At 38.7% G+C, this 26,871-nt stretch overlaps 2 protein-coding genes across 5 annotated transcripts in view; both read right to left on the bottom strand.

The window, feature by feature from the left end:
• Positions 1–19,950, bottom strand: part of ccny (cyclin Y) — a 38,789-nt gene extending 18,839 nt beyond the window's left edge. For 2 of the 4 annotated variants that reach the window (XM_067486379.1, XM_067486378.1), the window contains exon 1: positions 19,151–19,924. In XM_067486379.1, the coding sequence (XP_067342480.1) occupies positions 19,151–19,304 (154 nt within the window). In that variant the 5' untranslated portion in view covers positions 19,305–19,924. Of the gene's footprint in view, positions 1–19,150 lie in introns of all 4 variants that reach the window. The other 2 variants (XM_067486377.1, XM_067486380.1) reach the window with 2 other exon arrangements.
• A 1,164-nt stretch (positions 19,951–21,114) lies between these two features.
• LOC137105038 (cAMP-responsive element modulator-like) lies at positions 21,115–26,270 on the bottom strand. Its single transcript, XM_067486992.1, has 3 exons — positions 26,055–26,270; positions 23,833–23,977; positions 21,115–23,260 (listed from the first exon to the last, which is right to left on the bottom strand). Exons 1-3 carry the CDS (start codon positions 26,083–26,085, stop codon positions 23,116–23,118), a joined length of 321 nt encoding a protein of 106 aa, XP_067343093.1. The 5' UTR covers positions 26,086–26,270; the 3' UTR covers positions 21,115–23,115.
• Between the last annotated feature and the right edge of the window lie 601 nt (positions 26,271–26,871).

The raw sequence follows: 26,871 nt of genomic DNA, 5'->3' as shown, positions 1-26,871 counted from the left end.
CAAGAACAACCCCTGGTTTCTGTTCAGCACTGTAGCCAGGCTGACTAAAAACCATAGTTCTGTTGAGCCTAGTCCTCCCTTAACTCTGAGCAGCAATTATTTCATGACGTTCTTTATAAATAAAATTGTAGCGTTTAGAGAGAGAATTCACCAGATCCTCCCCCCCAATTATTAATGGTCTGCACTTATATAGCGCTTTTCTTCCTATCAGCACTCAAAGCGCTTTACACTGCTTCTTATTCACCCATTCACACTCACAATCACACACACACTCATACACCGATGGGGGAGCTGCTATGCAACTGGCCAACACTCACCAGGAGCAACTACGTTGGGGTTCAGTGTCTTGCTCAAGGACACTTCGACATGTGACCGGAGGAGCCGGGGATTGAACAAACAACTGTGAGATTGGTGGACAACCGCTCTACCTTCCTGCACCACAGTCGCCACTATTACAGATAGATCTTTATGTACAGCAGTGCTAGAGTCATCGATAAGGCCCCACTCCCTGTTAGACTGCTTTTCTCTGATCTCTCCAGATCTCTCTGAGCTAACTACAATTATTACCTCATCTAAACCAACAACCTGTCTGCTAGACCCTATTCCAACTAAGCTGCTCAAGGAAGCTTTACCCTTTCATATTCACATTCATATTAGATATCATCAATCTATCTTTAGAAACAGGATATGTACCACAGGCCTATAAGGTAGCTGTAATTAAACCATTACTTAAAAAACCCTGTCTTGACCCAGGTGTCTTAGCCAATTACAGACAAATATCTAATCTCCCCTTTGTTTCTAAAATCCTTGATAAAGTAGTTGCAAAAGAATTATGTGACCACCTGTACAGGAATAATCTGGATGAAGACTTTTCATCAGGATTTTGAGTTCATCATAGTACAGAAACAGCACCAACCAAGAAACAAGTCACCAACGATTTTGGCCTCAGAATAATAGGCTAGTCTCTATACTTGTTCTGTTAGATCTTAGTGCTGCATTCGATACCATTGATCACAACATTTTATTAAAGAGACTGGAACATGAAATTGGGATTAAAGGAACTGCAAAAGGTTGGTTTAAATCTTATCTATCTGATAGATTGAAATTTGTTCATGTTAATGATGAATCCTCCATGCACACAAAGGTTAGCTATGGAGTTCCACAAGGCTCTGTGTTAGGACCAATACTTTTTACTTCATATGTGTCTCCTTTAGGCAACATTATTAGAAAACACTCCATACATTTCCATGTTATGGTGATTATACCCAGTTATATCCATCTTTGGAACAAGATGAAATAAAATCAGTTAATCAAGCTTCAAACATGCCTACAAGACATAAAGGCCTGGATGTCCCACAATTTTGTATTTCTAAACTGAAGTCATAGTATTTGGGGCCACAAATCTCAGAAATATGCTACCCGACTATATCGTTACTCTAGATGGCATAAGTCTGGCCTCCAGTACTGCTGCAAGGAACCTTGGAGTTAATTCCGACCAGGATTTGTCCTTTGACTCACATATAAAACAAATCTCTAGAACAGCCTTATTCCACCTATGGAACATTGCCAAAACTAGGAGCATCCTGTCGTGAAGCTGAAAAACTAGTCCATGCATTTGTTACTTCTAGGTTGGACTACTGTAATTCCCTACTTTCAGGATGCCCCAGTAACTCCCTTAAGAGCCTGCAATTAATCCAAATGCTGCAGCAAGAGTGCTGACTGGAACTAGCAAGAGAGATCATATTTCACCTTCACTAGCTTCTCTCCATTGGCTTCCCATTAAATGTAGAATAGAATTTAAAACCCTGCTTCTTACATATAAAGTTCTGAACAGTCAGGCTCCATCATATATAAAAGACCTCATAACACCATATCATCCCAGTAGACCTTTGATCTCAGAATGTGGGGCTACTTGTGGTTCCCAGAATTTCCAAAGGTAGAATGGGATGCAGAGCCTTTAGATATCAAGCTCCTCTCCTGTGGAACCACCTCCCATTTCAGATTTGGGTAGCAGACACACTCTCTACTTTTAAGTCTAGGCTTAAAACTCTTTGATAAAGCTTATAGTTAGTTTTAGTCATGCTGCTATAGGCTTAAACTGCAGAGGGACCAACCCGCGATGCACAGCTCCTTTCCTCCCCTGTCACCCCACAATTGTCACCACTGTCTAACATTAACTTTATGTGTTTTTTACCGTAATTGTCTTTTTTTTTCTCTGTCTCCCTCTCTCAGTTCCTTTCTGCAGGTGTCCCAGGCTTTGAAGCTGTGTGTTTTCCAGTCTGCAGCTACTGGTCCTACCAACCTGCCCGATGTTTTGTTTTTAATTTTGTTGCTCTTTTCTTTTCTCTTTCCACTTTCCACTAACCCAAACCGATCAAGGCAGATGGCCGTCCACCCTGAGCCTGGTTCTGCTGGAGGTTTCTTCCATTACAGGGAGTTTTTCCTCTCCACTGTTACCTATGGCTTGTTCAAGGGGGAATTGTTGGGTTTTCTCTATACATCTTTTTAGTCTTGAATCTATTCTGTAAAGTGCCATGAGATTGAATTTGCGCTATATAAATTAAGTTGAATTAAATTGTACGTCATTTAAAATCACTTAGCCATTCTTGAGATTTTGTATTTTACCAAATGTTTTCAACTAAGGAGTCAATAAGTGGAGCAAAGCAGAGTCAAACTGTCCCTAATCTTATATCTACTTGGAAAAATATTCTGTTGTAAGACATCACCTTAATAACCTCAAGCTCTGGCTCCACTGCCTAGTCTCTCTTCCCAACTCACCATAAATCTAACCCATCTGCTTTCTGGTGTAAAACAGCCTCTGAAGGGCAGTTTTTGGGCAGTAAAGCAAAACAGCTTTCATCTGATACTTATCACAATGGAAACTTTATGAGCACTGCACAAAATGATACCGTGATGCCTGATAACATTGCGGTGTAAATGTGTGTGAGTCCCATTATGTAAGAAAGAAGAAAAGTAAGAACTCAAAAAAAGAATGCATCCTTTAACACACATAGTGGGGATTGTTGGTGAATAAGTGTGGCAAAGAGCAGATCTCGACAGTTAAGTGCCTCTCACAGAATAACAAAACACTTCACACAACACAGAGGAGGCCTGGGCAGTAGCTGCAGCAGCATTAACCCTGCACATCTGTGTAAGGCTGTTATCTGTGTTATGACACTTGTCACACTTTATGGCACAGCTGCTGTGTGTTCATGCATGTGATAAAAAGTAAAACCCGAGAATTAAAACTGCACTGCTTAGATTTGTTTTATGTGGAGGAGAAACACATTTAAGGAATTCCTTTTGTTACTGAGGAGACTGTAATTCAAAATAAAACTACCTTTTCCACACTAAACAGTTAAGGTGGGAACATGTGGCAACCCCTGTGTGAGCTCCCTGGGCATCTGTGGATGTGTGCGTGCGCTCACTGTCCGCAACAATTGATGTGTACATATGATGTTGTATGAGCTGTGCAGCACTTTTGTTGCTCTCTGACACTGTACTGGGTGCTGTGGACCAGTTTACAGTTTACACAAAGATACATAGTGCTGTGTTAAAACTGTTGGTTTCTGCATGTACAGCTGTGTGCTGGGTTCTACCTGCTTCTGGTCTGGTGTTCAGATTATCCTGAGTTTTGGAAAGAGGCTGATAGGGAACAGGTTGGGTAAAGGTTTCCACAGATCAATCAGCCAATTACCAACAAAAGAAATGTAGAGTCACAGCAATAGCTAAGTGCAATATTTTCTGTGGGGGCCCTCAACCATAATTATGCAACTGTAATTATTTAAAAGTGCATGCAGTTGTTTGAGAATCCTGCCACAAGAAACATGTTGCCTGGTCAAAAATGTGTGACTTAAAGTGCTGCTTTAAATGGTAAATGGTCGACACTTATATAGCGCTTTTCTACCTATTGGCACTCAAAGCGCTTTACACTGCTTCTTATTCACCCATTCGCACTCACAATCACACACACACTCATACACTGATGGGGGAGCTGCTATGCAGCTGGCCAACATTCACCAGGAGCAACTAGGTTGAGGTTCAGTGTCTTGCTCAAGGACACTTCGACATGTGACCAGAGGAGTGGGGATTGAACCAACAACTGTGAGATTGGTGGACAACTGTTCTCGCCCACAGGTTGGACAAGTCGGCCACTGTGATGGTACGTGTTTTCTGGACAAGAAAAGATGGGATAGAGAAGGTAAATGGACTGAATGAAAGACTAATGCTTATTAACTTTCTATACACACACACACACACACACACACACACACACACACACAACAATGGAACAATCCGCAGCACCATCATCACAACTCTCCATAACAGCTTTAACCACCAGTGAGCTTGTACTAGTGACCATCAGGGGAAACAGCTGAGCTTTGATCACAGAAAAGCAACGAAGAGATAAATACTGAGGAGAATGATTTAGAAAACCTTAACCTGAACTCATCAAAAAACATATTCCCACTCAAACAGATGTGCTTCTTGGGGCGATTAATCAATAATTGATTAGTAATCAATAAATTGATTAAAACATGAACTATAATCCAGAAGACAAATAAAAAGTACTTCGGTTCCCTGTAGTACTCAGTTGTGCCACTAGGCGATTAAACGATGAAGCTGTGTGATTTAGCTTGTTATCGGAGGCTCGTGAAGACGGCAAACTACCATCTTCCAGAATCCAATCAGCTGCTCGGTTAATGCGTCACAATGCAGTGAGCACCGCAGACAGTTCTATGCTAATGTTCAAGCCAAGCTTGTCCCCTATTAAACATGATTCAACATTGTCAAAAGAAAACAGTTTAGATGCATTGTCTGGACTTAGAAATTTGGTGTGACAGTATTTGTGCACCCCTCGCACATCAGTCCCAGCTGACCAGCTGTTTCTAGTGGCAGTTAACAATACATGTCAGTCCTGTAGATTTGGCAAGATAGGATTAGTGCATGTAGGGTTGTGACACATCTTGTAGTCATATCATAGATATTCTCAGCAGTGTTTCCCACACATTCTGATTTTTAGAAATTATTTCTAAAATGTCCTTATTTATACAGGTTACTCTCATTGAGACGCCAAGTCTCATTTTCGAGAGATGTGTTTGTATTTGTATTTGTATTTGTATTTATTGTATATAAATACAAATGGAAATTTGACAATATCAAAATATATCAAAAACATACTTAACATAAGAGTAGCAGATAAATCATTAGAAACCACACTGCACAATTTCAGATCCTGCCGAAGCATATTCCAGGTAGTGGGGCCAGAATAGGAGAATTCCTTCTTGCCAAACTCAGTACTAACTGATGAAAGTAATAAAAGCCTTGGAGGGAAGGCTGTAATGATAATGTTTACATGTAATAAAACACAACAAATATTATGGTACCAGCCAACTGACCAGAGAGTATACAACACAAAAGTGAGAGATTCACTAACGGTAATGAATCTCAGAGCTCCATGACAGGGCCCAGCATGTGTAAAGAGCTGGCCGAGGCATTTATGTACACAATATCATCGTTGTTAATCTGCCTGAAAGAACGATGCCATGCATCATGGATTAAATAGAGAACTATTTTCCTTTGCTCTATAGCACATGTAAGATACTTCTTTGCGAAAATGTCAAACAGAAGCTCAAGTGAAATATGTTGTCAACGCATCGGTTTTAGAATGCGAGTTAAAATGTTCATAATGATAAATCAAATTGTAGTTTAGGGGGGTAACATTGCAAATTAACATGCAATATTAATATTTCCAAATTCTATTTTTCATCCTGTAAGAGGCAAGGAACCCGTTGGAGGTAGGGTTAAAAGCACAATTTGCAGAAATTACAGAATATGACATAGTGTCCCTTCATTTAATAGGTTGAAATGCCACTTGGAAATAACAACTTATATATAATTGAAAGAAGAAAAGCCTTTTGGATGTTTATGTCACAGATATATAAATGGTTTGAATAATTAACATTTACTTACTGTGATGTAGTAATTTATACTATTTCTATGTAATTTTATTGCAAGAATAAATGCATGGCTCTCTAAGATTATGATTTCTGTTTTGACATGGCTTTGCTTATGTTGCTCATTCCTGGGGAGGGTACCTATAATTGACAAAGCTGCAGACAGAGTGCTGAAAAATAATTTTTTATAACAAGCCTAACTAAATCCAATACCATATATAGTTTATGGAACTTTGTTTTTAGTGCTATTTTTGAAATTGTAATGTATTTAGTGTACATGGTTTTCAATTTATATGCATGTGATGATATCAAGTTGGACAAGAAGATTTACTTTGTGCTCTTGACCTACTTATGCAATATTTCATATCCGCAAATTTTAATTCACCAAAATGAGATGAACACAACTAAATAACAAAAAGAAATGCGCTGCAAAAATAAATAACACAACGAAAGCGTCGCTTTTTAAATATATATATTTTTTTTTTACATTTGTTTGTGTTTTGTTCATTTGTATGTGTTTTCTAGCTGCATTGCTATGAGCTCTCAGGCCCATCGCACAGAAGCCATTTTTCGATCATTGACATTTGTTTTAGAACTGTAGGATGTATCATTATAGTCATTGCAATGTGCACATGCGCAATGTCAAGTGAGGCAAATGAATGACAATACACGTACTTATTTCGGAAACAAAAAGGACAACTTTGACACAAAACAGTGAGTACGGTCTGTGAATGCTGACTTAAAAAATGTATTAAACCACTTTAATATCACCGCTTAAATTCAGTTTAAAAGAGTAGTCACAGCGGTCACCTGCTTACGGGTTTGGTCTGCATAACAGTTGCATAACCAGTGTTTCGGACTGACACGCTCCAAAAGCTTTGAAGCTAACTCACCAACAAAAGGCATAGGAAATCTCACAAGAGGCCACATACATCACCCAAGACACACCACACTTAGTTCAGACTAACAGCCATCCCTACTGCCATGCAATTAGCATGACCCAAATACATCAAATGGTGCTCAAAACTAACATTATCTGTTAGTTTTAACACCTAACTGACAAAAGTGTTTTCAGAACTCTGCCCTCTTCCAACGCATCATCCACTGCTTGTTCAAATATACTGTATGAATGGGAAGTCAAAGTAACATGAACATATTACATCACACCTCCTGTTTTTGGAGGTGCACTCCCACATCCTGTCCTAAAAGAGAAAGACATCCTGGAGCCATATAAGAAAAGACCTCGGGCCTATGATAAAATAGAGCTGTAGTGGAATTCTACATTACAGCCTTCAGTAAGCCCCAACTACCTACAGCCAATCACCAGGGCAGTGACAGTCCAGGGCAGTTTAACTGGCCATTTGTCGGATGTGGAACACTGTTGTCAATTCATTATACACTAGATGGATGTCTATAAATAGATAAACCTGAACGGGGAAAAAAAAAAAAAAAATGCACCAGAAATAAGAGAGAGGTTAACTCATACAATGAACTCAAAAATAAATAAATCTGAAGACATAATAAATCTGGGATGTTAAGGATTGTAGAATCCATGGGCAGGGAGAGAGCAAGCATTTACTCTGCACCCAGCTGAGAGCCATGCATCCTTGGCTTGCTGTAACTGGGCAACGCAGGCTTCAAACGTTTCAGATGGTAGAGGCAGGTCCACATCAAAGACGGACAGCCGCTCTCACTTTTTTCCCTCCTTTCTATTGCTCTCACTCTATGCCTCTCCCCCCTGCTTATACACTATGTTGTGCTCGTTGCTGCTGCGCATAATTGTGCTTGATTAGCCAGTGACGATTTACACACAACGCTCATACTTAATTAAATGAATTGACGTCTTATGTCCCCACCTTCACACATTGCCTTACTGACCTGTCATTTTCAGGGTGTCTACAAGTTTAAACTAGTTACATTTAAGACTTTGTATGAAAATAATGAAGGACACTTTTACACATTTGCTATTTTTTTCCCTTTCTTCGCTTTCTCTATGTTTCTGTAGCATCCTGACATTTTCTACTCATTAGTAACTCTTAAATAAGAAGTTTTTTTCTGTAAATAGTCACAGTAGTAACATAACTCAAATGTGCACAGTTAGTTACTGTAGCTATAACAATTATAGTACCGTTAGTTAATATAGTGCTGATACCTGGCTGTGGAGTTATTAACAATGTGATTGACTAAACTGTTAAATTGATATTATGTAGGATCACTCCACATAAACCTTAAGGACCGAGCTATCTACTATACTTACTTTCTTAGCTTTTATTTGACTGGTCACTATTTTTGATCAAGCTGTTGTTGCTTTCTATTAAACTCTTGAGAAAGCAGACTTCTGTTCTGACTTATAGGTTTTAACAAAGGCTACATCCTGCAAGAACGCTGCAACCTACAACACATTGTGACCACAGTTAACATAAAGTGTGGATTCATTTGAGAAAAGGAGAAGGCACAGTGCAATGCATGTGGGAAGCTACTTAGCTGCAAGCCTGGTTACACATCAAATCTGAATAAACATTTAAAGCAGCAGAGCATCAAAATTACTGACTTTAGCGGCTTTGCGCCTCACACATAAACAACGTTTAAGTAACTAGGTTACTCTGAGAAATTTGTTTTTTAATGTTAACATGCAATGAAGAAGATTTTTCCTTCACTTCCAACTTATTTTGGAAGCCTGGTGCACAGATTTCTTCCTGCATACAGAAAACACTGCTTTCTGAATTTTCTTTTTGTGTGTTTGTGTTGTAGCTGATTGACAGCGCAGGGGGAGAGATAGAAAAATAAGGGGGAGACACACAGCTGATCCACAATGGGAACTGAACAGGAAAATCTGTGACTCATTTGAACTTCTACGAGGCACTACTGCCAGTTTAATTTTAGGTCGGACCTTAGTCAGACACCCAGGCTTATTACTGTCTATTACTGTTATTACTGTTTACTTAACAGAGAAAAGCCGACTGTAACTTACTTAAGTCCATGTAAATGCACTGATGGCTCTGCAGTGGGGATGAAACGTTACAAAAAACAAGCGCTCCCACAATCTGCTGGTGGCATTCTGTCTCCTACTGTATTTTATGTATAAGCTGGAATTCTGAGACTGAAATGACCTAAAACAATCTACAGTATCAATCAATAAGACCCATCTAATCTTTTATTAGGACCTTTTAAGACTTTTTAAGGCCTTGAATTAGTAAATGTGAATTTAAGACATTTTACGTCAGAGGGAGAAACCGTGCTACAGTGCATCTGCTGAAACTGCTCAGAAATGTGAATATTGTCAACTCATCACACAATTTGTGGTGTTTTTGTCTGTGAGACTAACAAAAAAAAAAAAAAAAAAACAGACTGCTCACTGAAACACCTCTGCTGCACTGCTCGGAATTTAGTGCAGCCAAATTAAAGAGAGAGAGAAAGAAATAGATAGAGCGATGGTTATGTGTGTGTGTGTGTGTGTGTGTGTGTGTGTGTGTGTGTGTGTGTGTGTGTGTGATTAACTTACATTAGTTTTTTATGCCACATATATTACTATGCTCTCTTTTTTTCTGATATCTCTCTCTCTCTGTGTGTAATGTTCATATGGTGTCAAGTGTCAAGCTGCGAAAGGAGCTGTGAATGACAGGAAGACCTTGTGAACCAAGCTCTGTCATACTGTGAGATGACATTTCCACACAGCACATATGGAACTGTTGGCATGCACACACACATGCATACATACTGTACATCAAAGCATTAGCACACATGCATAAATCATACAATTATTACAAAATAGTCTGGCCACATATTAGGGTGTATTTTTGCAGAAACAGAGAACAACATTCACAATCTTTGACGTGTCGCCGTACGAGTGAACCTTTCAGTGGGTAGTTCGTAAGCTGTAGATTCATCTTCACAAGGACAGAGGCCTATCGAGCCAGAATGAGATCGTCACAGGCGACTGAATTTTCATTAACATTGTGAATCAGTTCATTTATTTTTAAACAATAAACATTCCCGCTCAAACAATTTGTTATTGCTTCTGGGATACCGCGGGCTTTTATAAGCAAACATGAAAAACAGTCGAGTAGCGTAATTGTTTTTATGGAGCAATTCACTGAGTTGTATAAAGAAAGAAATTTTTCAGAATCTCACAACCGAATGCTGTGGCTGTACTGTCAGTTTAGAAAGTCATTAAGACAAGAGCCATGCACACAACTGTAGGTTGAAATCCCAAGGCTACATCAGGAATTACAAAGGACAGTCTGGCTTTGAAGCCAGCCTTATCATTTGTGCTCAACCTTTATTTAAAGTTTCCCCGCACATGCACAGATAAGATAGCACATGAATGTTGGTGTAACTGCACAGACTGTAACTGGAGGAGCAGAAATCTCACTAGTGGAGTCTGGTAATATGTTGTTTTGTAAGAAGATCAGAGATAGTGATGAGGTTTGATTAAATTTCACAGAATATGAATGCACAATAATGCATTTCGCTGTTGTTGGTAGGAAAAATGTAAACCCACTTTAGATCATTTCAGACATTGCCACGTTTACTAAGGGTCACTGAGTTATTGATGTATCAATAATCCGATTTTTATTTATTTCTTTACTTTCTCTGTCATTTCAGTCAGCCAAAAGACCCACATTAAAAAATGATTAAAAAGGTTCAAAAAGGCATTTGTTTCACTGCTGACTCCAGGCATTTTTCCAACTTCAAAACAGTATAGTTACCAGATCAACTCAGCTTGCCAGACCAGCTCGGGGGCCTGCGCTTACAAATGACATTATGAATTATTAGTAGGTGAACTGTTGCCCTGTGATTTTGAGTAAGACCAGAGGTCTAACAGCCCCTAGATTTAACAACTCAACTAACATTTAACATCTAACACTTTTCTGTGTTTTTCCTCAGAAATTCCAAATTTTCAAATTTTTATAGGCTTAAAATGAATATGACCTTTTTTATCATTTGCCTAATTGCCTCCTTGTCCACACTCTCGATTAACATTATGTGTTAAGCTCAGCAGCATGTCCCAGAATCTGTCAGTTTGTTAGCTTGAAGAGCAATGGCAAACGAAACCCTTTAGAATTAAATGTCTGTACTGAGGCATTGTGCATTGTGTTTGTAGGCACATGGGTCCTTATCATTCACATCTGACATATCATAATGTAGACATCAAAATGCAAAATTCTTCTGCTAAATGTTCTGGTGATTCCTCAGAAGAATTTTTTTTGGACCCTTCTTCTTTAAAACCCTAACTGCTTTCTACCACAATATTGGTGATCTGTGATGTTAAGCAGTTGGATGTATACCATTTCAGTTTATCCACTTTTTTTTATACCATCCTATGTAATAACATTTTAGAATGAATATTTCCATTGTCAAAGGAGTGTGCATGAACTCACTGATTTAGCGACGGTGGAGACGGTAATAAAGAACAGTGCCAGTGACATAAGTGGTGACAGCACAGGTTAAGTGTGTCAAAATAAGACAAAGTGAGAATCACAGCCAATTCCACACACCCACACTGTATCAATGCATGGCTTAAGACTGACGTCTTCCTGATTCTTTGTTCAATGTGTGCATAAAACAGTGGGAATGCAATCATGTGATATATTTTCTTTCGAGGTGTGGTCTTCTGTTTGGAACAACACAGCAAACTGTAGTGTGAAACAGAAAGTGCAGTTCTTATATGGCTTTGTTACTATTATAAATCAATTAAATGTTTTGTGACCTAAAACCTGCAAGTGGGGCAGATACCAAAATACTGCTAAAGACTCTAACATCGCTACTACAGTTTAACCAAATATAGAACTTTATAGAACCGCTTTAATCACTCTTTTTATGTTAGAAAATGTGTTTGAACTCTCTTACTTTTTAATAACTTTTAAGTATACTATAGTAACCAACAAGTGTATTTATTGCAATGGCCATAAGTTATATGGGAAAAGAAAAAATTATTGGTTAAATATACATTTAATGTGTAAATCTCTATATAGGACATAAAAACCCCAGCCACAATGAGGAGCACTTTTCACCTCATTAACAATCAAAACCAAATTTTATCATACACCATACATCTAGGTCAACTTGTCTGGAATTCATAGCTGGGAGATTCCTGAGGCTCAGCAACCAGGAATGAATAATCCATGTCCAGATTTTAATTAGCCTCCAAGCAAGTTGCATCTATTTGTGTGTGTGTGTGTGTGTGTGTGTGTGTGTGTGTGTGTGTGTGTGTGTGTGTGCGTGTGTTAAAAATAAACGAGTTAATACAAACGAGACACACACAAACCCTGGGCCTCGAGCCATTGCTCATTTACAGATGCCTCTGTTAAGTAAAGCTCAAAGTGGGTTAGTTTTTTTCCCCAGACATCATAAGAGGCCTAACTTTCCCTTGAGGTAGAGCTAAAGCGCAAGCAGCAACACAACCTTATAATATCTTCTGATCAAATTAGAATATAAATAGCTTAGTTGTTTAGAGAGTCTGGAACTGGAAAAAAGTCCCTCATTAAAGGGTCAAGCTAGGTACAGTGCATGTGAATGACAAAATGTAATCTTTGATTTTATTCTCTATATTCCTTCCCCGTTATTCTAACCCATATTTTCTTTTTGTGCAAAAAATACAGTTTAAAGAGTTAAAATACACATCTTTATGAATCTCTTCAGTGAACATGAAGACCACCGGTCAAGAAAGCTGTTTTTTTTAGAAAAGACAACCACATTCTATGTGATTTGCTTCCCTTAGGACAATAACCATAAAACCTCGCTCCTGTTTGGACAGTCAAAGACAATTGATGGGCTTGACTCGGGTGAAAAAATCAATTAAAAAAAATGTCAAGAAATATATAGAATTTATTTAATTGATTCCTTTGCTTTAACTTAAGCACCAGCACCAGCAGTTCTCTCACAGCTCCCTTAAAACTTATGACAGTAATAGAAGAAGTCACTGTTTCCTTGGAGATGCCTGCATGTATGAGCTTTCCCAGCAAACAAGTTGGAGTAATGGTGGCTACAGCAACTGAAGACAATAAAATAATCCCAAAGAAGGGCATCTGAACTTAACTTAACTTTAAGCATTATACGTAGTGATGGCTATTGTTAAATAAAATCTTAGTACCTGTGCCAATAAATTGACTTCCATAGCAGTGTCTGGACAATAATTTTTAATATCAATTTAATAAAATCCATTTCAACAAAAAGAAGGTGATGCCAACCTGTTTTAGAATCAAAGTCTGCCTCAAGTCTGACTGAAAATGAAATTAACATACTGTTCAATATTTGATGCCTTCAAGTAAAAAAAATGACATAACACTAGAATGATTGAATTTTTGACTTTTATTATATGATTTATATAAAAAGGCTACACAGAGGCAGGCATCCACAGACCACAGGGTCGGTGGTTTGATTCCCAGTCTCTCCTGGGTAAATGTTGAAGTGTCCTTGGGCAAGACACTGAACCCTAAGTTGCACCCGGTGGGTGAGGGGAGCACTTTGCATGGCAGCCAACGGCATCAGTGTGTGAGTCAATGGGTGAATGAGAAGCAACATTGTGAAGCGTTTTGGATAAAAGTGGCCATTTACCTTTTACCATGTGCAGCAGAAACAGGTGACGTGATGAAGCAACTGCACAACATAACACTACAAATGTCCTCCAGCATTTTAAAAAGTTATTGATTAAAAATACATCTGCTAATAAAACCTCCAAATGCTACTTGGGTCCGTTAAGCCAGGTATTAACTGACATGCATGTGTAGCCAAAAATGATGGAGAAACGTTGGATCAAAACACAGATAATTTATTTCAGTTTATTCTCAAAGTTTAATGTCTGTGTTTTAGAAAACATTATTGTCACTGAGAGACAGGGGCTATTCAAGTGGAACCTTGACAATACATTTGCATGTTGTTATTGGTTGGCATTTCCATTTTTTTTATAAACCTACTAATGTTGTGTAAAGGAAAGAGAGAGTTGAGGGTGGAGAGTAGACTGGAGAATGTAGTAGGAGATTTAGAATAGTTGAATTCATTATTTTAATTAATTATTATTTGTCTAGGGGATGTTTTCAACTATGTCTGTATGCGGTTGGGCACATGCAATTTTATACACACAGACAACATAAAAAAGTAGTTCATATGATATTCTGTACAATGCTGAGTAACAGCTTGTCTGCACTAAATAATACAGAAGAAGAGAAACTTTGGAACATTGTGAAAAAATAGCAATCAAAATTGCAATCCAATTATTTTCCTATATCATTCAGCCATATTTGTTACAAAGTAATAGTAGCTAACAATACAGCTTCTATGTAAACACAGCGTTACTTTCTTTTACTGTGAACTCCATGCACAAAGGCAAGGAAAAGGTTTTAACTCAATGCCCATCCGCAAGTGTGTCGCAAGTGTACTCAGTTCTTGGTCCACACAGCTTTTCCTATCATTGCTATACCGATGGCACACAGCTCTCCCTGTCCTTCAGACTGGATGACTCCATTGTCTCATCATGCATTTCTGCCTCTCTGACATCTCTGCTTGAAAGAGAAAGACATCTCAAAACATAAGTTCTTGTCTTTCCACAAATATCTTCAACACAACAAAACATCAATTTAGGATGAAGTGATTGCCCCCACAAAATCTGCCAGAAATCTGGAGGTCATCATTGACAACCAGCTGAGAGTTACTGAACATTTTTCTTCCATCTTTCACGCACGCAGATTTGTACTCTACAATATTAAAAAGATCAAATCCTACATTTCTGAATTGCCAGCGAACAGCATCTGGTGATCGTTACGCCAAACGGCAAAAGATCCCAAGCAAATCTCTTCAGCTAAGTGGTCCCACAAGTGGTGGACCAAGCGACAAAACTGCACAATCAGCAACCTCACTAGCAATATTTAAAAGGCTGTTAAAGGTGGAACTCTTCTGCAACTTTCTATGGACCTAAACGTAAAAAACTAAATTCCTAACTGTTCTATCTTGCACTTGTGTCTCGTGAAACTAAAACATTTCTTCTTGGCGCACTATGGTTTACTTATAAAGCACTTTGTATAAAACCCTGTTTTTAATGACTTAATACAATGTAACAGAGAGGAGGTTGGGGTTTATATATCACTGAGGCAACATGACTACTTTACTTTGGTTTTATTTTGTTGTTTTCACTGGCTGCGGCTGCCATTAGTCCAGCTTGTTGACAAGAAATACAAACACACTCGTGCATATAGCTCCAAGGAAACTGGGACAGCTGACTTTATTGTAACTCCAGAGAACTGACGGTGCCATTACAGTGACAGCAGAGGAAGTACTGATCAAATGTTTTGAATTGTGATTCCTCCATAAACTGAAAAAGTAGAAGATTTGACTTTTTTGCTATACCACCCAATCCCGGGCAGAAGATGGCTCAGTGAGCACAGAGTGTGTTTTGTTTATGCACATGCAAGACTGTGCAAGTCAACCCCGTCAGCAGGCTGAATTTTTGCAATCCCATGCTTTACACATCCAGGGTCTCACACACACACACACACACACACACCAAGCACTGGCAGGCATGCTATATACTATAAAACCAATACCAAATCAAATAAAAAAAATAAGAGCTAGATTACCATCAAAGTGCCCTTGTATGAGAGCTAATCACACACGCAAACACTTGAGCATCTGTTCTCTGACTTGTTCATAACACAGATAACAAATCACTTTTCATCATATGATATCCTTGCACATTCCTTTACTTGAACAGCAACAGTGTACTGAAGTTTAGCAGCTCTTTACTATAGACAGGCTTGGGTGTGATGACCTATAGAAAGTAACTGTACATATATTGTTTGGACAAACCTCTTTCTACACTGCATATGTACAGGGGCCACTAGGATGTAGAATGGCACTAGAAGTAGTGACTTGTGGGTCAAAAGACCTGAAGAGCACTAAAGGTGTTCCATGACAACACCGGTATGAATTTTTAAAAATAAACGAGATAATACAAACGGGACACAGACAAATCCTGGGCCTCAAGTCATTGCTCATTTACAGAAACAAGAGGCCTATTACCAAGAACGCCACAAGAAGTAGTGACTTGTGGGTCAAAAGACCTAAAGAGGACTAAAAGTGTTCCATGATAACACTGGTATGATTTTTTTTTTTTTAAAGTGCTATTTCACAATATCAATAATGTAGTGACACAATAGCATATGATGCATTTATCAGGTAAAGTGAAGCGCGTTTCGGGTCATTGCCCTGCTGGAAGACCCATGGACCTCTGGTGGAGATGCAGCTTTCTGATACTGGCCACTACCATCAGATTTAACGGTACCGTTCACACAGTCATGGCATCCAGTGCCAGACGCAGCAAAGCAACCCCAAAACATCTTTAAACCTGCACGTTTGACTGTAGGGACTGTTCTTTTCTTTGAAGGCATTGTTTCTTTTTCTGTAAACAGCGCCATAATGTGCTTTACCAAAAAGTTATACTTCTGTCCACAGTACTTTCTCCCAGAAGGATTATTGTTTTGTCAGATAAGTTTCGGAAACTCCAGTCCTGCTTTTTCATGGTTTCGTTGTAATTTTATCATTACTCCCCAGCGATGCAGTGCCGGTCCAAGCCCGGTACAAATTGAGGGTTGCGTCAGGAAGGGCATCCGGCGTAAAAACTGTGCCAAATCAACATGCGGACAATGATCCGCTGTGGCGACCCCGAACTCACGGGATAAGCCGAAAGGAGAGTAGTAGAGTTGTAATTTTATCATTAATTTTGCTCTTTTGTCCACGTCAAGGGAGGTTAGCTACAGTGCAATGGGCTGTAAACCTCTTGGTAATATTGCGCACAATGGACACAGGAACATGAAGATCTCCACAATTATTTCTCTCCAATCCACAGACACCTCTTTACACTTCTTTCTTTTCTCCATGCTCAGTGTGACGTAACACACAGGTTGAATCAACGTTTCTCCATTTTAACCGGTTGCAGGTGCGATTACTATATTGCCCACACCTGTTACTTGCCACAGGTGTCTAAACACAAATTACAGAAGCATCACATGCTTGAAAAGCAATTACTTCTTACAATTTTGGCATGGTGACAATAATTTTGTCCAGTTAATTTTTGGGGGTTCTGTGTGGAATTGTATCAGATTTGACTTTTCTTCTCTGTTTTTTTTTGGTGTTGTTCAAATGCAAATAAAACCAATAAGTGCATGAAATACCACAGCATTTGCAATTGGAACAACTTTCTGACAGAAGGGTTGCATTTGCTGACAGAATTGCAAGGGTGCCAATATTTTTGGCCATGACTATACATGTTACAATGAAATTCTTTCTCTGCATTAAACCCATCCTCCCCGTGGGCAGCCATGGGTGTCTTCCTCAGGGATGCACACTTGGTTGGTAGCCTGGGATTTGATCCTGCACACTTCTGCATCCCATCCTGCTGCTCTACCCATTGAGCTACCAGGCTGCAGCAATACAATGCAGATAAGCAAATCCTGTGAGAACGGAAATTCTCACATGCTTTTCTGACAAAACAAATATGGTGGCAACCCGTGTTATATAAAAGGAGCTTTTTTTTCTGACAGGAACAATGAGAAAAGAAAAATGTAAAAAAATAAAAACTGCACAGACTTTGAGTAAAATTCTGGATGAAGAAGCATGGACAACACAGATTGTAGAGTCTACAGAGGAATATGGAGTTAAAATAACTATCGCAAATATGAGAACTTTTTTAAATAATATTGATAAATGTGAAAATAACTGTCATTAACTAGATGTTAGGATTTTAGCACAGCAGTTTCCATTCAGCTTTCCTTTTTTCATTGTCAGTTTATCTTAAAAAAGCTCTAAACCACAGACATTTCTCCACCTCTGCCTACCTGCGAAGTTAACATGGTATCAGATGCAGTATTTGGGGAGTTTTATAAGTACAAGTACACAAAGGCTGGATCAGACCCGATGACTGATATGATGGTATCGGGGCATTGGAACATCTCCATGTTTAATGATTTTAACTGCAAATTGAGCATTACAGATTCGGATTCAAAACTTTACTGCCACAAGTTTGGATGTCAATGAGAGTTCAATGCATTTGTGTGCGAGCTAATGTCAAAGGACATAGACTAAAAATAAGATAATAACATAAAATAAACAGTGTACATGTGCTGTAAATAGCTTGGTAAAAATGTCCCAAGTAAATACTGTACATCTGCTACGAATAATCACTAAAAAGACACAATTACTATGCAAGATGAAAATAAACATAAGAGTATAAAAATGTCTATATAAGATGGGAAAAAATCTCAGTGTGTTGCCATACAGGAAATGATCACTTTTCTGATCTCCTGTTTCTCTCCTTCCCATTTTGTCACAATAATTATTTTTCTCATAAGATCAAAAACAAAATAAATAATAAATAAATAAATTTTAAAGAATTCCATCCATAACTATCTATACCCATCTAGGTAAAACAACTGTGTTTGTTGCTGACGCGGTCAGTTTCTTTAAACTATTTTGTAATTAAGTTGGGGAAAAGAACAAAAAAAAATTGATTTGGTATTTGGTAATACATTTAGGGAAATTTTGCACAATAATTTGTAATGACGGTTACATGTGTTCCTAGTCATTCCCTATCTGGGACCCTAAACAAACCAAACGAACACCCATCTAAACACTGTCCATCACTGTCACATCACAGGACAACTTCCCTCCCTTCATTACCCTGTTCTTACACATTCTATCAGAACCAGTGACGATGAACAAAAACTTCCGGTCTTTGACAAAGTCATTGCTCCCTCAGCTCAAACTACCACGTGAACTGGAGAACTGACATCGAAAAACAGGGATTTTCCCCCCTTTTTCTTGAAATGACCAGAAGTCATTGTTCCTAAAAGCAGACGTGCAACAATTAAGACGGGCTAGTTAGGAAACCAGTGAAATGTGGCTGATTTCCAACATGATGAAAGTCTGCTAAAAAGGAAGGATTGGTATTTAAGTCACTGGTGTAACGGGTGGGTGGGTCCACAGATGTTGCAAGTTCTCAATATGTTACTGCAGAACCGGGTTATTTATAGAATAATAAAGCTATAAATCACTGTCAGCAACAGTTTGACAAAATAATAGCATTAATACAACAATAATAATAATAGTAATACAACAACAACAATAATAATCTAACGTTAAATTTAAAGATGCGTTAGTTGCCATATTCAGATTGCGATTTCAGACACGTCGCGGCGTCTTACCGTCTATGTTTTCTCTGTCGCTAATGTGTTGAAGGTTGCAGCCCGTGTCCTCGCGACTCAGCTCCGGCTCCGGCCGGTAGGGCTCCAGCCTGGAGTGGTTGTTCCTCCGGTGCTTGGGGCTCGACGACACACAGCAGGAGGTTGTATTCCCCATGGTTCAAGCAGAACGTGCACCACTGTGCGCTGCAGCCTTGTCTTAGCTGAAGGGACCTGTCTTTTTCGCGTTACCCCCGCAGAGAAAAAAAACGGGGCGGTAACGCGGACACCCCGATCTGATGCAAAACAAAGACTGGCCCCGGTACACGTTAGCGTTACATGCCCTTCTCTCGGATCTTAAATACGTTCACTCGGACGCATGGAGTCGATTACAAAGTCGATGAAAACCGGGTGGCTAATAAATCAGGAGCAGCCGGACGTATTCGTCCAAACGTCCAGCTGAGGACATACAGCGCCTCCGTTAAAGCAGACTTCGGTTCCGCCGTGGGCTCCCCCGCCTTGTAGGCTAATTCCTGTCCGCCAGTCCAGTTATCCTGAAGAAGTCATATTGATACACTCTTACTTTATGGCGACATGCAGGGGGATGGAAACATTATGCTTTAGCGATCAGATAACGTAAGAGGATCTGTTTGCTCCCAGCGCTACATGGTTACCCATGTACTGTACGCTGCTGTTGCTGCCGCTGCTGCTACATCCGCTACCGTGCTGCTTTCAGGGGCTTTACATAAATCCGGGTTTCCACGACTTTAGAAACGGCTGTCACAAACGACATATCAATTTCTAGAGGCGACAACAGAACATTCAGCACAAACTTTAGGTTAAAAATTCTGGGCCGTATATACTTTTTTTTTTTTTTTTTGTATGTTATTTAACTTTAAAACAACATCCACGGGAAAGTACCGTAGCAGCGTTCTTTTTTTCCACCTTAAGGTACTGGCCCTGCAAACCTGCGGTGTGTGTTTGCCTGTTTGTTTTCTTGTATTTATTTTTTGTTTTCAGTTTTTTTATGTATGCGAGTTGGAATTCAAATACTTCCGAGAGTACGCAAACATGTCTCAGAAATACTGTGGCTGATGGAAAAGTTTCCGGTTCAAGTGGGTGGCTACAGCTGTGTCTAGGGCAATTGTGACTGTATGTAGGGGGCACAAATCAAGAAAATGGAATTTAATGCAGTAGATTAAATAAGGGATCGTATGATTCAAGTAGGTTCTTGAAGCACATCAAAGATTTGTTCCTTTAAAATTAAAATGAATATTTAAAAACAAAATCATGATCACGTTAAAAATAGCTGCCGACATATAATAACAGTCAACTAAACTAAATTCTTATACTAAAGGTGCGTGTCCCTGACCACGACGTGACAAGGACAAAAACAGAGACATTTGTTTTCTTCTCACCCAAATGGTTAAGAGAGGTTTTTATTGGATATTGCTAACGACTGACAAACCCTTCTAAATTTCTCTGCAATATGAACTCGGATTAACTGTGAAAGTCAACGAGTCCCAAGTAATTGCATGATCCTTTCAAATGTTTCCTTGACATGCTGGACAATACATGAGAGGAAATCTGCTTTTTGCATGATTACGCAGCTTGAAAAGATCAGATATGGTGCTGTAGTGCAACCAACTGGTACTATAGCTGAATTACATGTAACGATGTGGATTTTCTCTCTCTCTCTCTCTCTCTCTCTCTCTCTCTCTCTCTCTCTCTCTCTCTCTGTCTCTCTCTCTGTCTCTCTCTCTCTCTCTGTCTCTCTCTCTGTCTCTCTCTCTCTCTCTCTGTCTCTCTCTCTCTCTTTCTCTCTCTGTCTCTCTCTCTGTCTCTCTCTCTCTCTTTCTCTCTCTGTCTCTCTCTCTCTCTCTCTCTCTGTCTCTCTCTCTCTGTCTCTCTCTCTCTCTCTGTCTCTCTCTCTGTTTCTCTCTCTCTCTCTGTCTCTCTCTCTCTCTGTCTCTCTCTCTCTCTCTCTCTCTGTCTCTCTCTCTGTCTCTCTCTCTCTCTCTGTCTCTCTCTCTCTCTTTCTCTCTCTGTCTCTCTCTCTCTCTCTCTCTCTCTCTCTGAAATGCTGTGTACAGTCTCGAACCACACTTCAATAATATTTCCTTTTCCCTACTGGGGGATTCCACAGTCTTATTTCTAGCATTGTGGAAGCTGGCTGTGTTTTTCAGCAGAAGGGGGAGGAATATGGTTTCACAAAGGCTCATGTGCAAGGTCATGTTGTCTCACTGATAAACAACACATGGGAGTGTGTATTACGCAGGGGATGTGAAGATGATACATAATAAAATGATAACACAGACATTTTAATATTTCTAATTTGAAATGTTCAATGTAACAGAAAAGCAGAATTCCATTACTACGATTATTAGTATCAATCCATCCTCTTCTGTAGGGAATAACAAACTTCTGTCACACCTTTTTCACTTTCCTTCAATATACGTGAATATACGTAACTTCACCCGCTCACAACCACAAACACTCCTATACACCGATGGGGGAGCTGCTATGCAGCTGGCCAACACTCACCGGGAGCAACTAAGTTGGGGTTTAGTGTCTTGCTCAAGGACACTTCAAGGACACAACTCTCACCAACTAATTTATTTAGACTTCCAAAATTTAGAGGCTAACTCTGACATTATGTATATGTTCTTATTTACTCTGCATGAAAACAAAAGAGAAACACAGAGCAAGAACATTGTTCAAGAAAATAACATTTAAAAGTATGTGGAAAAACCTTTAGATTCGGTACTGCAATAACAAGACAACATCTCATTTGTTACAGAGGGGAAATAAACCTGAAGCAGCTGGATTTTAGCATAACTTCTGTCTTTAACACACACAACAGTCACATAAATACTTCAATTAAGTATTCAGTTAGGTATAGACATGGAGTAAAGCGAATTAAAAGTTAATACAATTTCCACAAATTGTACTATTGAACTCATTCATATATTCAAGACAACACTTTTTAATGCTATTTGTTTTTATAATATTTAATATGTTTTTACAAACTATGGACTAGTGTTCAAAACCTTAAAAAATAAACCATAGACTCATGCAAATTAATATTAATGCCACAAGTTGAAAACAGATAAATCACTGCGATGCAGATTTTGGTAGGTCTCTACATTAGATTTGTATGGTGGGTGAAAATACAGCGTGTGTTAATTGCATCAAGATTTCTGAAGTGGAATAACAAAAACATAAACATTGAAACGCTGATAATCAGAGTCCCAAAATTCAAGCACAGCATCATACAAAACAAAGTTGTAAAGTTTATTAAAAGAGCCAGATATTCAAACTAAGCTCAAAGGAATGTAAACTGAAGTGCGGTTTAAGTTTTAATAACTACAGAGATGTGTGACAGATCAAGGCTGATCAAGGCTAATTCTCCATATATAGTACTGAAGTCTGTGGATAATCTATATAGTCGTTATTTATCTTCATGCTTGATCAATTGGACATCCCCCTCACCCCAAAATACTCACTTATAATAACCCTCACCTAAAAAGAAAGTTATTGTTTTTGCTGGTAGATAGATGATGATGAGTCAGTAACATTGACCTCACTGTGTAAATGCACTTAAAGGACGCCTTCACTGATTTTGAACTTGCTTCTTTTGGTTCTAGTTTGGATGGTAAATGTACATAAATGCCACTTCCCGTTGACTTCCCTGTATCAAAAAATCTGTCTACTTCTAGCTGAAATGATAAAAAAAACTCCTCCAGGTGATGTCATCTGGAGGAGTTTTTTTTTTTTAGTAAGAGCAGAAAAATATTTTAATAAAGGGAAGTCAGAGGAAAGTTTCAAAGCATTAATGTTTACACCCTAAACTAAAGCCATAGAAATAGCAAGGATTGTTTTGTGTGAGCGTGTTTATAAGACCGTTTGTGTGTGTGTGTCCTCTGTAATAAGCCCACAGACGCAGAACAACACCGTCCACACAACCCCAGTTACTCCTCTCACTCGAATCACTCGACTTTGTGTCGATAAATGTCTTTTAAGGCTCTGAGCTCCTCAATCAGTGTCTTGTTCTGATTTTCGAGCACAGCTACACGATCTTCAAGGCATTTGACATATTCCTTCTTCTTTCGCCGACACTCACGGGCAGCTTCCCTAAAAGAAACAAGTTACCATGGAATAAAAGCCTTAACATCTTGGCTTCCCCCCGCCACATATGACAGAGTGCTCAATCTAGCTATAAGTTTGCTAGAGACCAGAGAAAATTTAAGCTCACATTACAAAATGAAAAAAAAAGGCTTTTTCCAATTAACTAATAATTATTTCTTAACAGAGACATAAAGAATCCTTTAAATGTATTTTCGAAAATCCATGACTACAGGATCTGTACTAACTAACTTCTATGCATTCTGTTTGAAAAAACTATGAAACAGAGACATGATTCTTAAACGAAGAAGACAAATACAGTGAGCGTGAGGCACTGGTACATTAAGTGCATTCCACAGTGTCCAGTGTCTGCTAATCAGCTGTTGGCTGCACTACATAGGGTTGATATAGAGATCTTCCTCAAACCCTTAGCAACACACTGAACAACTGCTTTAAAGTGTCTCAGACCTGTTTTTGGTATTCTGTATTGCAGTTTCACAACAGATATACTACAGCATTAAACTATAATATCTGCTGATAATATCAGTTTGGCATTTTTAATGTCTGGATAAGTTCTCCACCTGTTCTTCATCAAGCGATGCTCCCTTTTCTGTAAGGCATCCTCAATAGATTTCTTGGAGCTATAAGCACTAGCCTCTGACACAACCTGCGGGTGGCTACAGCTGGGATTACGAAGCTGGCAGGTGGTCAAATCAGCTGCAGAGCCTGGGGAGACACAAAACAAGACAGAGAACAGGACTGACTATTTGTAAATCCATTATTAAGGTTGAATGTAAAGTCCTTGTAAGTGATCACAATATGTAAAACTGATTATGAAATATCAGATAAAGTGCTTTTTTCTTTTATTCTAAATAACAACTTTTCAGGCTACTATCTCTTTTACAGGAACACTCTGATCACATTCATACAGTTACACACCTGGAAGCTGCTCAGTACAACCTGCTGGTCATTGAGCAGTTCCACTTAATTAGTTGGGGTTAGCTCAAGGGCCGTGTTGAGGGCTGGCCTTCTATAATTTGAAATACTATAAACTGAAACTAACACTAGGCTTTTATTATGAAATGTTGGTTTAGATTATTTAATTGAATTTGATAAAGAGGCAGGCTAGATATGCTAACAAATTTGACAGTTTAACAACATTCGACAATATGCTAACCTTGGTTTCATCATTAAGCTTCACAAAATCTACACCTTGCAAATACTAGATGTAATTAATAACAACCACAAATCTACATATATGTACGGATTTGTTTGTGTGGTTCAATCAGAGTTAAGTTAGTTTTAAATTAGTTGTAATAATTTTGTTATAACATTTTACAACAATGCAATGTCTCAGTGTTGGTCGGCATGCCAATAATTTTCAGTTTAGTGACTGAAGCATAAGAAATATTCCTGTAACTTAACCTTTCCATATTACATTTGTCCAATAAACTGCTGTTTTATGTTGCAAGGTGTTTTGTAGTTCCAAAATGTCTGGACAATGCAATGCAGCAGCACAAGCCTAAAAACAATTTAATTAAGGGGACAATAAAGTAGGTATGCAAAAATCTATTGTCCATACATCAGTACTGGCAAATATTTGTCTTGTTGGCTATTCTGTCACATTCAACAATCCCAGGGGCCTTTTAAATAGTTAATTTTTGCAAAAAACTCTTCTTTATGGCAGCCCACTAAAATGGTTAAGCTTTAATTCTTACCCTACTCTACTCACGTTTGTACCAGATTTAGTTTTTGTTTTTACTGCATATACAGAGTTTCATCATTGACGAATCCCAATCATAATGTATACTTTATCATATTGCATCATCTTGTACTGTAAAAGGATCCCAGTCTCTGAGATTCTATGAGGAAGTAGAATTCAGATATCAAGATTACGAGTGTTTAATTTACTGCATGCTTAATTATGTGGTATATAATAAAAATGTTTTTATATGCTTATATTGTAATACAAGTGTATATTTCCAATCTCTATGTTTTCTTCCCTCTTCTTCCCAGAGTACACAGTTTTCCTTGTCCAAACTAAATCCATAACATCTTCTGATATAAAGATCCTTGGGAAACAAAAAACTATACAAATCGATGTGCAACACCAAACATAAAAGAAGTACACAGTACACATAAGTCTCATCTACTTCTCCTTCTGTTCATTGTTTGCCCAGTGTCAGTACAGCTCATTGCCCCTCACATAATACTTCAATGATTAATCCTGTTACATGCTGGAACCACAAGAGGAACAGCATATTATCACACAGTGGCCACTGACTGACGTCGGCGTACATCTATTTGCTGGTTTGCATTTACATGTCGCTGCTGGAGGCCTGATCCAGGAAAAGCAGTGATGTCAGCTACTGCTGCTATGTGCTCGGAGTGCAGCATTTCAGAGAGTGGGAGAAATGGAAAGAGGGGAGACAAGCAGAGTCTGTAAAAAATATTTCTTATCAAAGCTTATTGCAGTTGATTGTGGAAAAGAAGACTAATATTTTAACTAATCTGTTGCTACTATTTTAGATGAGAGGTCCAGATCCTATTGTGGGAAACTGAGTTTTATATTGGTGGTTTGGGGAAAAACAGAAACCAGTGTAATGTCTGAAATGTCAAGCTCACAAGAATAAGAGTCTCTTCCATTCCAGTATTTCAGAATTAAGTAAACTACGCATTATTGATTACTGGAATTAATATGTCATAACATTAACTACATATTGAGAGGTTCCTACATGAGTATTTCAACTACACAAATGTGGAAAAAAGAAGCTTTCGGTAAAAGAGATGATAGCAAACATACCTGTTTCTGTCTCATCCCCTGTAACAGCCATACTATTTCTGCTCCCAGGTTTTTCCAACAGAAACTGCCCACTTCAGAGTCTTCTCTCTGTCTGAAATGTTACCACAGCTGACAGTGAGGCTATGGCTGCAATTTACAATTAGAGCCATTGACATCAGCATGACATCACTGGCCTCCTGATGTCAACAGTATGGTTTGCTCTCTCCCCGACACAGCGCTGTGAGTCAGTGGCTCTGCTGTTTGTCTTAGAGAAGAAATATTCTTCAGCTACACTGAAGCAAAACACTCAAGATTACAGCTTGTTGACGATAGACAGGCTTACGAAACTCCTTTCATATAATTAAAAGTTTGTGCAGGCAAGACATCACAGTTGCTCACATGAAGTCTGGTTTCATTGTTATAAATAATGATGGTATATACGTGTAATAGTCAATGTAAAAACAAACAAACATAAAATTAAGCCTTTACGACCACAGCGTGTGTGTTTATTCAGCAGCTGTCCCAGCAAAACATTATGCCTCAGTGGATTTACTTCATACTCAAGGGATCTGGCTCCCTCTGCAGGACTTAAAGAGATAAAATGAGGACCTAAACTCTATTATGGAAAGAGTACAGTGTGTTTCGTTTGTAAACTTCCAAGATAATGTCTCAACCAGGTGACATCTCAAAAATGTGACACAGTGAGAAAATATTCACATCCCTAATGTCACAGTGCCACACTGTAAGACATATTGTAAAGGTTACTGTACACTATCACAGTCTACATCATTCTTTTACTGATGCTAATACATAATGCTTATTATTGAATAAGCATTAT

The sequence above is a fragment of the Channa argus genome, chromosome 19 (genome assembly GCF_033026475.1).
Source record: "Channa argus isolate prfri chromosome 19, Channa argus male v1.0, whole genome shotgun sequence".
Lineage (NCBI taxonomy): Eukaryota > Metazoa > Chordata > Actinopteri > Anabantiformes > Channidae > Channa > Channa argus.
The sequence above is the reverse complement of the archived record's forward strand: the minus strand, read 5'-3'. Positions and strand labels throughout refer to the sequence as shown.

What these genes read in the sequence shown, in the direction of transcription:
- LOC137105038 (XM_067486992.1), bottom strand. Translation starts at nt 26,085, where the DNA reads ATGGCTGTTACAGGGGATGAGACAGAAACAG. An exon ending in AGGGGATGAGACAGAAACAG is followed by an intron (nt 23,978 to 26,054) that starts GTATGTTTGCTA and finishes GTGTCTCCCCAG; the next exon opens with GCTCTGCAGCTGATTTGACC. An exon ending in CATCGCTTGATGAAGAACAG is followed by an intron (nt 23,261 to 23,832) that starts GTGGAGAACTTA and finishes TGTTTCTTTTAG; the next exon opens with GGAAGCTGCCCGTGAGTGTC.